Raw genomic sequence first — 15,225 nt, 5'->3', positions numbered from 1 at the left:
TGGCCTACACGTTTAAATTGTAGGCTCCCTCTTCAAAATCAAGATAATCTTTTCCTAACAACAAATATGTATGACCATAAGAAGCACAAACTGTAGAATGTGATCTCTGGAATATGATTGTAATCAGAGTGTTCAGAATGCTGAAGCAGAAGTTCAATAGCTGGATGACCCAATTTCAGGACAGCCAGAGCTTTTAATGTCTCAAAAAAGGTAAATGTAAAATACAATAAATCGCTTTGAATGTAGGTTTCTTATAGACACTGATTGCATGCTAAAGCATAAAAATTTTGCAAATATTTGCTTGTATTTCTTTCTGCCTAGCCTAAAATTTGATCCTTTTCCTTAGCCTTCTGTGTGTTAGGATGGATTACAAGGACACTCTGCTCAGATTTAGCCATTAAGTTTAAATGAGAATCTGAAGTTAAACATATGAGAGTAAATACTGTTTCTTTAAAAAGCAGAAGAGGTTTCACAAAGCCTAAGCCTTCCTTGAACCTGCAACTATCTTATTTTATCTCAGTCCCTCTGCTGCTCCAGGAATTAAATCCCCGTGCAATCCTAAAAACAAACTGGAATAACAAGAGACAGACAGAGCATCCTGGAGCAACGGGAATTACAACTCACACTAAAATTATCTGAATAAGTCATACTAAAAGCTTGATAATTCAATGTTTATAATATACATTGTTTAAAAACCAATTTAATTAGAGTTACCAGGAGATGATTTTCCTCACAGAAGCCACATTGTATCAAACTGTCAGGTGTGAAAAATCTCCCTTTGGGTTAGTGCAGTGTGGTAGCAGACCCCAGCCTCAAATAATATAGGCCAATGCAATTGCTTTATGTTTCCCAGCAGAATTTGATGACAAGCCCCTATTGTCATCAAATTGAAGATATCATGTAGTCTATGTGCATATAATCAAAATATCAAACTGGAACTGAGCCAGAAGCTTCCCAACTGTCAGAAGGTGCAATGCAGGAAGCTGTAGGTTAAGGTAGTCTCATCTATTTTTGAACCCTTTGATCTAAATAACAAAACCCTGGTAATATATGACCACTGGTACAATGGTGGCATTGATGTTAAGGGAGGTAACCAGCAGCATTCCAATTTAAATGTAGAAATTTTGAAAATTGATTAATTCAATTTTTCTACCTTTTTGAGACTCTGTTTACATAGCACTGGCCTGCCTGGAATTCATACTGTAAATCCACCTGTCAATGCTTTCCAAGTGCTTGAACTGGAGGCATGCAAGATCATGCCCAGCTAAATGGAGAGATGGTTCACTGGGGCTGTGAGCTCCTGCTATGATTTCACAGAGGACCCAAGTTCAGTTCTTAAAATCCACTTGGGAATTTATTACTGTCTCCATATCTAACTCCAGACAATCTTGCTGCCTTCTCAGCCTCTGCAGTTTCCTGAAAACACATGTTTATTTTAATAAATAACTGGAGCTAAGACTCACTCCTGGTACTAAAATCTGGACAGAAACCTTATAGCTGAGGAAAATACTATGAGGAAAGCTACAACTATTGTTAAATTGACATAGTATCAGACTGCTCTCTAAATATTTAACCTTATACCCACAGATTAGTTCATTTCTCATCTCTTATCAGAAGCTTCTTTATACAGTATTTGGTAGTTAATACATTTGTAATTGGTCAAAGTGCATAAAATAAATGATAATGGAATGCTCAGTCCTAAATCTTATCATACACCTACCACACAGTCTAAGAAGCAATCACAGAAGGGGTAGAAAGATTATGACCTCAGAGTGCTTCTTGGAAATACTGTCTTCAGTACATGACAGGGTTTTATAATTATGAACTCTCATAGTAAATATAGTCCCTGCACAAAACTTAGTCAACATTCCAACAAGGATGGAGCAGAATTAGAAGGCTCCATACTTTTCCTTACACACAATTGGCATTTAAAAACTAGTGGAAGTGAGGATGTCAGTTTACTTCACTGATGTATCTTACAGCCCAAATCCCAATGGTTAGCACTATATGAACACAGTAAGTTATTTAAAATTATAAAAAATGAGAACAGTTACTTAAAAAAGGAAGACCTGACAGAAGGTTCAAGAGAAGTTAAACAGGAAGCGTTGTGACTGGATATGATTTAAATACACTGTACACATATATGAAGATAGCAAAGAATGCTGGACATAGTGTCACATGCCTTTAAGCACAGCACTTTCGAGGTAGAGAGTAGAGGTCGGAGTCTGAGGACAATCTGGTCTACATAAAAATGTCCTGATCAGTCATACCAACATAGTGAGTATGTGTCTAAAGATAAATTATGAAAGAATAAATAAATGAAGAGATTACTCAGCAGTTAAGAACAGTGGCTGCTCTTCCAGAGGACCCAGCTTCAATTTCCAGCACCTACATGGCAGCTCACAAACATCTGTAACTCCATTTCCAGGAGATCTGATGCTCTCTTCTGTCCACAAATGGTACATAGACATACATGCATGCAAAACACCATAAACATAAAATAAACTTTTAAAATAAAGAAATAAAACAGCATGTGTTATGGCCCACACTTTTAATCCCCGTACTCTGGAGGCAGAGTCAGGCAGTTTTGTTAGTTCAACCCCACCCTGTTCTACAAAATGAGTCCTAGACGAGAAAGGGTGCAAAGTGAGATCCTGTGTGAATAAATAAATAAAACTTGAAAAATAACTCTAACATAACAGTATATGCCTGTTAATTTCACCATTCAGCTCATAAAGGCAGGGAGAGATAGAACCGAAGGCTTTCTTGGCCAGAGTGAATCCAGAGTTTGCAAACTCAAAAACACAAAAAGGGCAGATGAAGTACATGGAGAAGAAGCATGCTAAATATAAATATAATTATGTGAAAATGTTCAAATAAAGTAGTTTGGGGCATAGAGATGTCTCAGCAGTTAAGAACACTAGTTTATCCTCCAATGTACCTTAGTTTAATCCCTGACAACTTGATGTCTCACAGCTATCTCCAACTCCAGTTTCTAGAAGATCTGATGCCCTCTTTTATACTCTGTGTGCACATGCTGCCCAGATATGCAGGAAAAACATCCCATATATAATGTTTTATAATTAAAAAATTAGGGCCAGGTGGTAATGGCACACACTTTTAATACCAGCACTAAGGAGGCAAAGGTAGGTGGGTTTCTTAAGTTTGAGGCATGGTCTACAAGAGTGACTAGGGCTACAACACAGAAAAACCCTGTCTCAAAAAATAAATAAATGGGCTTAAAAGAAAGAAAATTATCTGCCAAACAAGTCAAAGCACAGTTTAATGGCTTTTCTCTTAACAGAATGCAATCTAAAACATTGTGGATAATATTTTTATTACATTATATGCTGCTTCAAAAGCAATTACACTGAGAAAATGTCAAAGTGAATAAATTATGAATCAATGAATGAAAAGTTAATATGTTATCATGGTAAAATATATTCTTGAGAATTTTATGCCTATTGAATAATAAAATAAACAACTCAGTATATTCATAAATAGAACACTGTTTCTTTAAGGTAATAAAAGCTAATATAACACTTCGTTAAATATTAACAGAAAAAAGTATCTCACAAGACGGTATTATGACATTCACTAATAAATTCAATGAAGTATGCTTCCCTTGTTTTTGGTTTTGAGACAGGGTTTCTCTGTTTAGCTTTGTAGACCAGGCTGGCCTGGAATTCACAGATCTGCCTGCCTTAGCCTCCTCAGTGCTGGGATTAAAGGCATGTGCTACCATTACCTATCTTGAAGTATGCTTCTTATAATATTTAAAATTAATGAAAAAATAAAATTAATGGAAAAGAAAATTAAAATGTCCTTAATGCATTCTAAATAGTATATGAAATCATAATACTCATTAATGTAGATATATTAAAATCATAATAATTCTCATACCAATGTTATTCACTATGTTCATTGTATAAAATATGTTTCTATTGCTACTATATAAGGTTTTCATGAAAAGGTAAATGTATCAATTAAATTCTAGATATCCTATTGCTTTTTATTTGTTTGTTTTGGAATTAACTCTAACCTGTTTTCTTTAATTTCCACCTCCTTGATGTTTCAATACTGCTTTAACCACCTCTTGGTGTCTCAGCCAAAAATGCCTGTCTCAGTTCTGCCTGGAAATCCACCACAGGAACTTGCTGCTGCTGCTGAGAACGTCGTGGGTACTGATGGCACCTACAGTAAGACCACAATATTTTTAAATCACAGAGAGACATTTATCAATGCAGATAGCAGTAAGAATGAAAATATAGACACTTTTATTCTGAAGAGCCTACTTTAAAAAAAGGTCACCAGTAAAGGGCTAGCATATTTTAAAAGATCGCCATTTAGGTACTGAACATAATATTATGTAATAAGTTAGGCAGTGTATGCACCAAAAAGGGATTTCTTCCCATAAGAATGAACAACTACTAGATACTTATTCAGTATGTGGATGTATCCTACAGTACTCATATAGAAACTTCCAATAACATATGCACTCGTTTTCCAATTATGTGGAAACAATACTTTCAGCCCTGTGATGAGGTAAGGGATTTGATGAAAGAGTTAGAAGATATTAATTACGTCATTCCTATTTATCCTCCCAAGAAGACACTAAATAATACACTTATCCTCAATATGAAAAGAGGCAAATGGAAAATTATCACACTGTCCCAACTCACAAAACTTCCCTACCTGCCATGGAGTATTTATACATACTATAGAGATCTGAGGAAAACATTTTTTTTCTCCTTCAAAGTTATCAAAATGCCAAGTTTGGAAACACATGTTTATAATGGACTGGCAAAGGCTCACAGTAGTTTTACTTTATTATATAGTGAGTTACAAATGAGCTGAAACTCTCAAATGATACCCTATCTCAATAAATGACCCAACAGTTATTGCTGCACCTAGCATGTACAAACAATCAGCTCAAGACCAGCTTGTGCCATGGTAAGAACCTGTTCCAAAGTGCACGCGCGCACACACACACACACACACACACACACACACACACACACACACACACACACACAAATAAAAAAAAATGAGGGCTTGTAGTGATGGTTCAGTAGTTATGAGCAACAACTGTTCCTAGGACCACTGTTCAGTTTCCAACATCCACCTGGTGATTCAAAACCTTTCTGTTAACCCCAGTCCCATAGAATCGAATGCCCTCTTCTGGCCTTGATAGGGTACCAGATACATACATGGTACAGACATACATGCAGGCAAAATGCCCATATATATAAGATAAAAACAAATCTTTATAAAATGTATACCCATATATTTGACATCTGAAAAAAGTTAAGTTCATTCCAACAAATGAAGATGAGATTTTTGTTGAGTCACCTATGTAACTGCTGTACAGAATAACGTATCTTAGAAAAATACCACAGTCATTGACATATCACCCTATCTCATGCCTATAATACAAGTACTGAGGAGGCAGAGACAAGATTATTGCCATAAGTTTGAGTGAATTGGGTTACATAGTGAATTGTAAATCAGCCAGGGTTACTTGGTGAAACTGCCTCCAAGAAACAAAATCAGAGGAAAATATATTAATGTGTGTGTGTGTGTGTGTGTGTGTGTGTGTGTGTGTGTGTGTGTGTGTGTGTGTGTGTGTGTGCGCGCGCTGTGGTAACACAAACCAATAATACTGAAGAATCTATGGCAGGATTGTTGTGATTTCCAGCCTAAGGCCCACCCATCTTAGCTACACAGTGGATAAAAAGCCAGTATCCTTTTCCTTAAAACAAAAGAACATGCTGATCCTTTCCGACTACTATAATGCTTCTCTTATTGAATCTTACCTAAGTGTCACAAATCTTAAAATATCTCTGGAATAATCTTTTTAAAATCTTTGGATCTAGAAAAGACTGAATTGAAGGAACTATACTAAAGATAGTAAAATATTTACAGAAATATAAATATTAATGTTTATAAAATATTCCTTCCAAAGCAATCTACAAAATAAAAATCTAATTTTAAAACATGAGAAGAATGATTTTAAAAAATAGGAGAAAATAACAGGGTGTTGGCAGTGCACACTTGTAATCCCAGCACTCGGGAGGCAGAAAGACAGGTGGATCTCTGTGAGTTCGAAGCCAGCCTGGTCTACAAGTTCTAGTTCTAGGACATCTAGGGCTGTTACATAGAGAAACCCTGTCTCAAAAATCAAAAACAAACAAACAAAGGCAGAAGCAAGCAGATCTCTGAGTTTGAGTCCAGCCTGGTCTTCAAAGTAGGATCCAGGAAAGCCAGAGCTACACAATGAAACAAACAAACAAATATACAACAAACAAAGAGAAAAAAATAAGAAAACCTTGGCTCCCACCACTTGTTCTATGTATGTAATCTTTCAACAACTATTTACATATACAAATAATATGTTGCCTACAATTTAAAAAAAAATCCTGCAGTATAAAGGGTGTAAAACAAGCATCAATGTATCATGTGTAACAACTACCCACAAAACAAGTGATGGTGGAGCATGCCTTTAATTGCAGCACTTGGGAGGCAGATGGATCTCTGTGAGTATAAGGTCAGCTTGTTCTACAGAGAAGTTCTAGAATAATCAGGACTACACAGAGAAAACCTGTCTCAAAAAATGTTACTATAGCACATATACTCTGCATTCAATGAAATAAAGTCAGTGTTTAGATGACCAATTTGAAAAGGTAACAAACGTATACTGTTGAGACCAAAAATCCCATCTCTCCTCTTACACCCACACAAGCACACATGTGAATGCCAACAAGAAGCTCTTAAATGAGACCAATTAGTGATTATCTCTATGGAAAATAGCAAACTGAATTACTAGTAACTTTGAAACTCAGACTTTGAGTTTATATATCAATATTAGGCGTAAAAAATGTTCATTCAGATAATCTAAAGACTCAAGCTTCAATATTCGTATCATGTATATCAAAAATTCATTTAAGTTTTTTAATTAGCTGGGTAAAATCTGCTAATCAAAGAACCTAAATATAGCCAGGCATAGTATTGCACAAAGTAATACCAGCACTTGGGATGTGGAGAAGGCTTATGAGTCAGGATTATACTCTGTTTTACGATGGATTTAAGGGCAGCATAGACTATTCATCTCAAAACAGAAAACAATAAAGTTTAATTACTACAAGGAAAGAGAAAATGTGCACATCCATGTTCCATACATGCAGAAAAAGCATTACAAGATACAAACTAGACAAAATAAAATAACTTAGATGGTCTAGAGAAATAGCTCAGGGGTTAAGAGCACTGGTTGCTCTTCCAGAGAACCAGGGTTCAATTCCCACCATCCATAGCTTACAACTGTCTGTTAACACCCTCACAGACACACATTGCAGGCAAAACACCACACGCATAAAATAAAAATCATTAAAATTATCCCTTTAAAAAACAACAGGTATTTATACAGTGGGTAACATAAAATTCTAAAGGTAAAACTCCCTTACACATGCAGAAATAAAAAGAAAACACTTGCATAGAATGCATGAAGCACTAAGTTTAATTCCTACCCCCCCCAAAAAAAAAAAACAGAAGAAATGGAAGCAACACTTCTGTAATTGAAATGTCAGGGGGAAGCGTCATGCATAGTAGTGCATGTTTTTAATTCCAGCACTCCTGAGTGGGCAGGTGTATCTGTCAGTTCAAGCCTAGGGTTGCACAACGATATTCTGTATCAAAAATAAATAAATAATTAAATAAATAAATGATAGAAGTTGACTTAAGTTAGATTTCATTATTTTGTTACATCTTCTATATTGGGTATTCAATTGACACTCTTATCTCTTCTTTGCATGATACTTTTAGGTGACTTGATTCACAGCCCAGATTTACATACTCTTGGTTGCTCAGTGAGGCAGTCCTTCTACGTTTGACCTGGACTTCCACCTCTGGCACGTGCTGTTCAGTAGTTCTTCTCAGGTGTAAGCGATCCCTGAAATATGAAAAATATTGAATAAAATCATTTGTTTATGAAACCAAATTTAAATGGATTATTTAGGATTGGGACTGGTTCTAAGAATTTTTGCCTAGGATGCAGGAAGCCATGGGCTTCATTCTCAGCACTGCATAATCAGGGAGGGTGGCACATGCCTGTAATCTCAGCACTAAAGAGGTGAAGACAGGGTTATCATAAATTTGAAATTCAATGACATCCTCAACTACCTAGAAAACTTTTCAGTCTCGAGTCCTTACATTGAAAAAAACAATATAGGATTGATAAACTCGCTCAATAGGTATAGGTGATTTCCAGCCACTGATACAAACCAAACAAAGACTAATCCCTGGACCTTTGAAAAGGTGGATGGGGAGAACCTACTCCATGAAATTATGCTGACTTCCACATATGCGATAACATGCATTCTGCTCCGCCCTGCAAACACAGACTAATAAGAATGAAATTAAATATAAAAAGCTTAAATGAGGTCTTTATTTAGAACCTTTATCTTTAGTATATTAGCACATATTCATAATCTAATCAAAGCAATTAAAATTATGGCAAGGTGTACCTTTAATTCCAGTACTTATGAGCTAAAGGCTGGAAAATCCCTCTAAGTTCCAAACTAGTCTGTTCTACAAATTGAATTCTGGACCAGCTATGAGGCCATGTCTCAAACAATGGTGTGATCAAAACAAGGAAAAATTATTAGATTATTTTCTCATTAAAAATATTAGAATCTCTAAATATAATCTAGTTTTAGAAGGACATATCAGAAAACCTGGATTTATAGATTAAAAAATGAAGTAAAATATATTCATCTCCTACTATAGTCTCAAACATATATGCAGATGTCACACACACACACACATATGCACACAGACATACACCAATACATACTAGCCAAAAATAGCAAAGCTGACTCCAAATATTTGGGATTGTTTTTAGATAATGATTCTTTTATAAAGCAGACTAATGAAGCATAAAGAATTAAATTGTAAAATTATTAATTAAAAGGAACTATGTAAATGTAGCTGTCTTTGGGATTTACAAAGAAATAGGAAGGTTGCTTAAAGAAAATGCTATCAACAACACAGAAAAAAAACACTACCATGTTAAGGTCGGGGAGCACTTCACAAAATGGCCGTTTTGTCAAACTGAAAATTGACAGCCTCAGGGTGGCCTCAGTTAGGAACTGCCACTGATATTAGAAATTAAAAACCAGAAAAGACAAATGAAAAAGCTTTTGACAAGGCAAGAACGACTCTCAAAGAAGAATCCAAATGCCAATTTTCTGAATCCCACCTATTTTTTAAAACTGGCTAAATTTTTAGATTAAGCATCTGACCAGTAAGTAACAGTTATTTTTTAAGAAAACTTCAACTGTACCAAAGAATCTAAAGAAAACAAATAAAATTTAAAAACATGTTAAGATTTCCAAAAGAACACATGACATCTGTATTATAAGCAACTTAATATATTGAATTTTACCCATGATTGCATAGGATCACGACACACTATGATACTAGCACTAAGGCAGGTGTGCCACAGGTGTTAAAATAAGCTGGACTTTAGGGTGGGGCAATCCCAAAACAAAAAGAGAAAAAGATTGGTAAATTATATAATTGAATGAAGTCAAATTTTTAGGCTGGAGGTGGAGCTTTTAGAGATGATGGATAAGCATGTATGGCATTTCAGATGGAAGATACACCTCAAAACCAAATTTACAGCTTTCATACAAAACAGATAAAAAGTGCAAAACATGCTTTTAAAATGGGTAAGCAGCTTTCCTAGTAACAAATTTAAGTGGCCAATCAGCACATGAAAATATTATTAATCAGAGAAAATAGAATTACGATACTGTGATATATCATTTGATAATGACAAAGAGTACACAATGCAGAGAAAGGTAATGGAAATAGAAAGCTGTACTGAGACTAGAGTAATTAATAACTGCCAAAGTGTTACATTCTAAATGTCTACTAAGACAAACAAAACCATTTATGATATTATATACTAGAATACATTCACTTACAAACATAAATGAACTGATCCAAGCTGTAACAGTGGACTCTGAAATATATTATATAATTTAATATTCTGAGACAGGGTCTCTCATGTATCCTAAGCTGTCTTCAAACTTACTATGAAGCCAAGGATGGCATTGAACTCCTGATTCTGCTATATAAATCATCTTAGTGGTAGGATTACAGTGCTATGATTATTGCTAGGGTTATAGGTGAGTACCAGCAGACACATTTTATAAAAGAGATAACCTACCAATCTAATTATAAGCCCAAATTCTTCCATTGCAAAGAATATTATCAAAAAATCTGTAGTTTCTTAACAGTTCCTGAATTGCTCAGTGTGAAAAAGGCTCAGTTAAATCAATACAAAAATATTTTATTATTTCAATTTCTAAATCTAACTTTTATATACAGAATCACCTAAGAAGTTTATTTTGAAAATATTCGTGTAGTTCAAATGCAGGCATTTATGTAAAAAAATGGCACATTTTAAAAGATGCCTAATTGCTCCAACATGCAATTAAGGAAAAATTAAATGTTAAGGGAAAATTTAGTTCTGTGCATGCATTATTTTTTTACAAATCACTGTCACCAGAAAATTCTATTTTGGAAATAAAATGCAAATCAGAAGCCTTTATTCTTATAAAATGTCTCACAAAAATGAAGTTCAGAGGTCCTGAAAAAGAAGAAAGAATAATCAAAGGTATCTTATTCACCATTTACAAAATTGTGAGCAAACTGTAAAGAGTCAGAAACAGAAGTCGAGCCAAAAATTATTGGAAGCAATATGTTCCTACAGCCTAATACTAAATAAATCATATTACATATAATATTTTAAAAGGTATGTTATTTTTCACACTATTTGAAGTCTGTTAACTGAAGATTGTAAGTTCAAGGTCAACATGGGCTACAGAAGGAAAGACAGTTAATCTTAAATTTACCCTTTTAAAATCACAACCTATGAAAACCATATATATATATATATGCATATATAATCTATTCATAAATGGGAAGGAAAATGATATAAAAGAGCATGTACATAAAAATCCTGGGGAAAAAAGTAAATACTTAAATCCATGCATAAATCACTCACATCTGTGTTTCATCGACCGGAAGACAGGGGTGGATCACCAGCTCCAGAGCAGCCTGGGATACATACCATGTCTACAATTTAATATGGGTTATGTCAGAATCCTAAACATGTATAACAGGGAATATAAAAACTCAGTTATTTGGTTCATTCTTCTTCCAAATACTCAATTAGCTTCAATTTCAAAAATCATGAAAAATATCATTAACTTAATACATCAATAAAAATTATTCATGAGGAATAATTCTTATGCCATGCATACCTCTAGTTCTCTAATTATTTTCTTCTCTTTAAGAAAATACAATTTCTAGTATTAGATGCTACGGACTTGGGTAGGTGGGTTCATTGATGTACAAGTCCATCATCTTTGTTGGCCCAGTTAGTCAAACCCATCACTGTGAGATAGAATGGACTATCAAAAAACATTAGGAATGGATGACGTAATACTAACACTGAGGCAACTGTTATTAAATCTGTGAAATACAAATAACAGGGAATAAACAGAGCCCAAAGCTGTTTAATTAGTTATTGAATCTTCCTTAAAAAATATATAAAAAAAATCCGACCACATACAGAACAGTGGAAAGGTATTAAAATATTTGCGCATTAAACAAATATAATTGCCCTACCCAGCAGGGAAGGTTGTCCCTCTTAAAGCATCACCAATCGGTCCTGAGCTGGTTGCTCTGTTTTTCTAAACTCTCACCCACCAAACTGGTCTTACAAACCTCTAGCCCCTATCTATTATCCCACCTCCCCCAGCCGCCCCTCAATGCCTTCCACCAAAGGTCGTGGAAAAGACAGGACCAAGACTGTTAGAATGAGCTTGCGCAAACCAGTCTCCTTTCCCTCCTCCCTCCCCATTGCGGCTCAGGAAGGGAGGGGCAACGAGGAGCTGCTAAAGGTTAAGGATATGGCTGCCATGAGCACCACACCGACACTGCGCAATCCCTTCAGGCCTCACCACACCGACACTGCGCAATCCCTTCAGGCCTCAAAGCAGGTAGAAGTGGGTGGCAGCCATACTGCATTGGGTTTTCCTATGCCCACTCCAGTATTGCCCTCGGGGGTAAGTCACCAGAGGTAGGCTCAGCGGTCCTGAGAAGAGGGTGTGGCTGAAATTCCAGCACCGCAGAACTGACAAGCAGGTAATGACCGCCACAACGAGCAAAGTGGGGAGGGGTCTACTGTCACCAACACCCCCACATGAGCCATTCAGCGCCTGTGCAAAACAGCTCCTCTGAACCAGCGAAGTGGGGAGGGGTCTACTGTTAACCACCACACCCACATGTACCATGCTGCGCCTGCGCACAGCAGCACCTCAGCACCAGCGAAGTGGGGAGGGGTCTACTGTCACCACCACCCCTACTTGTACCATGCTGACCTGTGCACAGCAGAACCTATGCACCAGCGAAGTGGGGAGGGGTCTACTGTCACCACCACCCCTACATGTACCATGCTGCGCCTGCGCACAGCAGAACCTGTGCACCAGCGAAGTGGGGAGGGGTCTACTGTCACCACCACCACATGTACAATGCTGCGCCTGCGCACAGAAGAACCTCTGCACCAGCGAAGTGGGGAGGGGTCTACTGTCACCACCACCCCCACATGTACCATGCTGCGCCTGCGCAAAGCACAACTTCTGTACCAGCGAAGTGGGGAGGGGTACACTGTCACCACCACCCCCACATGTACCATGCTGCGCCTGCGCACAGCAGCACCTCAGCACCAGCGAAGTGGGGAGGGGTCTACTGTCACCACCACCCCCACTTGTACCATGCTGCGCCTGCGCAAAGCACAACTTCTGTACCAGCGAAGTGGGGAGGGGTACACTGTCACCACCACCCCCACATGCGCCATGCTGCACTTGCGCACAGCAGCACCTCTGCACCAACGAAGTGGGAGGGGTCTAATGTCACCCCTACCCCTCCATGCACCATTCTGCGCCTGCGCACAACAGCACCTCCGCTCCACCGAAGTGGGGAGGGGTCTACTGCCACCAACCCCCCCAACACCCCCTGCGCCATGCTGCGCCTGCGCACAGCAGCATCTCTGCACCAGCGGCCATCTTTAGCAAACCTCACAATGGCGTTTGACTTAGGACACGACCCCCTTGAAATACCATGACATTCAAAGATTAAATTCGGAACACCAGGAAAAAGAATAAAAACAAAAAACAAAAAAGACACATTGTCTTGTCACTGCTAAAATTCGGGGTAAAAGCAAGTTTTGCATACATCTAGTACATTAACCACTGCAGTGAGGGGATGGTTAATGATGTCAAAACAAAACGCAAACACTTCAGCTTACAGCGCTACCTGGTAAGCAGGCAGCCATTCTACAAAATGAAGTGACACAAACACAATACACAAGCCGATTACCAGAGACGATTGCAAGGAAAAAATAATAATCAAAGGTCTGAGATTCGGCCATGAAAAAAGGTCTGCTATCACCCCTCCCCCAATAGTGGTACATTCCACAGATCCATCACAACAGACGCCCCCCCTGCGGACCACGCCCTTGCAGAGCCTCTGACAGCTCTGCCCCAGGATTGCGCAATTACGTCACACACCCAGCTACCGCAGTGCTAGCCATCCAGTAACCACCTCCACCCACGCTCAGCAAGATCTAAAGCCCCAAACCACGGTGACTCAAAAACAATCTAGCAACCCACAATTTGACCATCCTGTCCATTCTCTGAGCCACAAGTATCCTCTTACCGCAAAACCACACGCACATTGAGGCAATCTCGCAGCGGTCACCGGGCGAACCACCTGTAGCCCGCAGACGATGGTCACCTTCCACTCCTGCCGCAGCAGCCGCGGAGCGCACTAGCCTTCCCTCACTGCCACGACTGCCTACCCTGCTCATCTTTCGGTCCCACGGCCGCGGACTCTGGTCACCCTCCCTCGGCGCCGAAGCTGCGGACCGTGGTCTCCCTCCCTCGGTTCCATGGCCGCAGGCCGTGCTCACCCTCCCTCGGTGCTTCAGCCACAGACCGTGGTCAACCTCCCTCGGTGCCGCAGCTGCGGACCGTGGTCAACCTCCCTCGGTGCCGCAGCCGCGGACCGTGGTCAACCTCCCTCGGTATCGCGGCCGCGGGCCGTGGTCACCCTCCCTCGGTGCCGCAGCTGCGGACGACTGACCTTGCTTTCCGCAGGGCGGTGGCCACGGATTCTGGCTTGCCTCCCCACCCCCCTTAGTGCTATGGCCGCAGATCATGCTGTGATCTCGGACCGTGGACCTTGCTCATCTTCCCTCCCGAAGCCCATGGTCATACCATAAGACTATCACCACAGACTGGTAATGGCTTCCAGTGCCAATGGCAAAACACAGCTCCCCCAAATGAGTCCTTCTAGCGGCTCCAATGGATTGTTCTCTGATTGTCAAAATTAAAGGTATCTGGCTCATCCAAAAACTCAAAGCTCCCAAATCTGGATTGTGAAAACCCTCACAACTAAAAAAGGCCACCGAACCAACTGACCTTGCTCGATCCATTGCGTTGCAAATCGCTCCTCAGAACCAAGCGTCAGACATCTCCAGCTCCCTCTTCGCTCTGCGCTAGACTTGCCGCAGTGACTCGGGTTTGTCACGCAGCTCCCTACGCATGCGTCCCAGCCACGGACCGACCCACACATGCGCACATTTTTTGCCGCAATGCAGGGGTCGCACTGTCCGTCTGACCGAAATGACCTGCAAAGAGATGGCTACTGGTCCCTGAGCAATCCCACTAAAGTAAATTAAACGAGTATTTTCAGAAAATAGCTGTCAACAGGAGCTTATGAATGCGATTACTTATTTTTTAAATACATTTAAAATAAACGAGGTTTAGTTCCCTAGTGGTTTCAAGCAAGCATCACTGGTAAAAAAAAAAAAAATCATGATTTTAAAACATCAAGGTTCTTATTATATGTGATAAAAAATTTTATTATCAATAGTCACAGGACTGATTTCTAGGCTATAATGTGCTAAATATGGAGACAGGTTTTTTTTTTTTTTTTTTGAGTGATGAGTTGGAGAAGAACCCTGTACAGAAGACAATTACCCATTAATTCCATTAATTCTACATTTTCAAATGCAGTGATATTTGTTCGTTTGTTTCTGTTTTCTATATGGTTGGGGCCAACTATGAAACTATTTCCTCCAAATCATAGTGCGGT

At 38.9% G+C, this 15,225-nt stretch overlaps 1 protein-coding gene across 1 annotated transcript; it reads right to left on the bottom strand.

The window, feature by feature from the left end:
- Window positions 1–4,085: 4,085 nt before the first annotated feature.
- On the bottom strand, window positions 4,086–14,563 carry Snurf (SNRPN upstream reading frame). Its single transcript, XM_035441420.1, has 3 exons — window positions 14,550–14,563; window positions 7,850–7,945; window positions 4,086–4,194 (listed from the first exon to the last, which is right to left on the bottom strand). The coding sequence occupies exons 1-3, from the start codon at window positions 14,561–14,563 to the stop codon at window positions 4,086–4,088; spliced, it is 219 nt and encodes a 72-aa protein (XP_035297311.1).
- Between the last annotated feature and the right edge of the window lie 662 nt (window positions 14,564–15,225).

The sequence above is a fragment of the Cricetulus griseus genome, chromosome 3 (genome assembly GCF_003668045.3).
Source record: "Cricetulus griseus strain 17A/GY chromosome 3, alternate assembly CriGri-PICRH-1.0, whole genome shotgun sequence".
NCBI lineage: Eukaryota > Metazoa > Chordata > Mammalia > Rodentia > Cricetidae > Cricetulus > Cricetulus griseus.
Note: the sequence above shows the minus strand (reverse complement) of the source record. Positions and strands in the feature narration are given on the sequence as shown.

What these genes read in the sequence shown, in the direction of transcription:
- Snurf (XM_035441420.1), bottom strand. An exon ending in GCCTCACTGAGCAACCAAGA is followed by an intron (nt 4,195 to 7,849) that starts GTATGTAAATCT and finishes GTCTTACTGTAG; the next exon opens with GTGCCATCAGTACCCACGAC.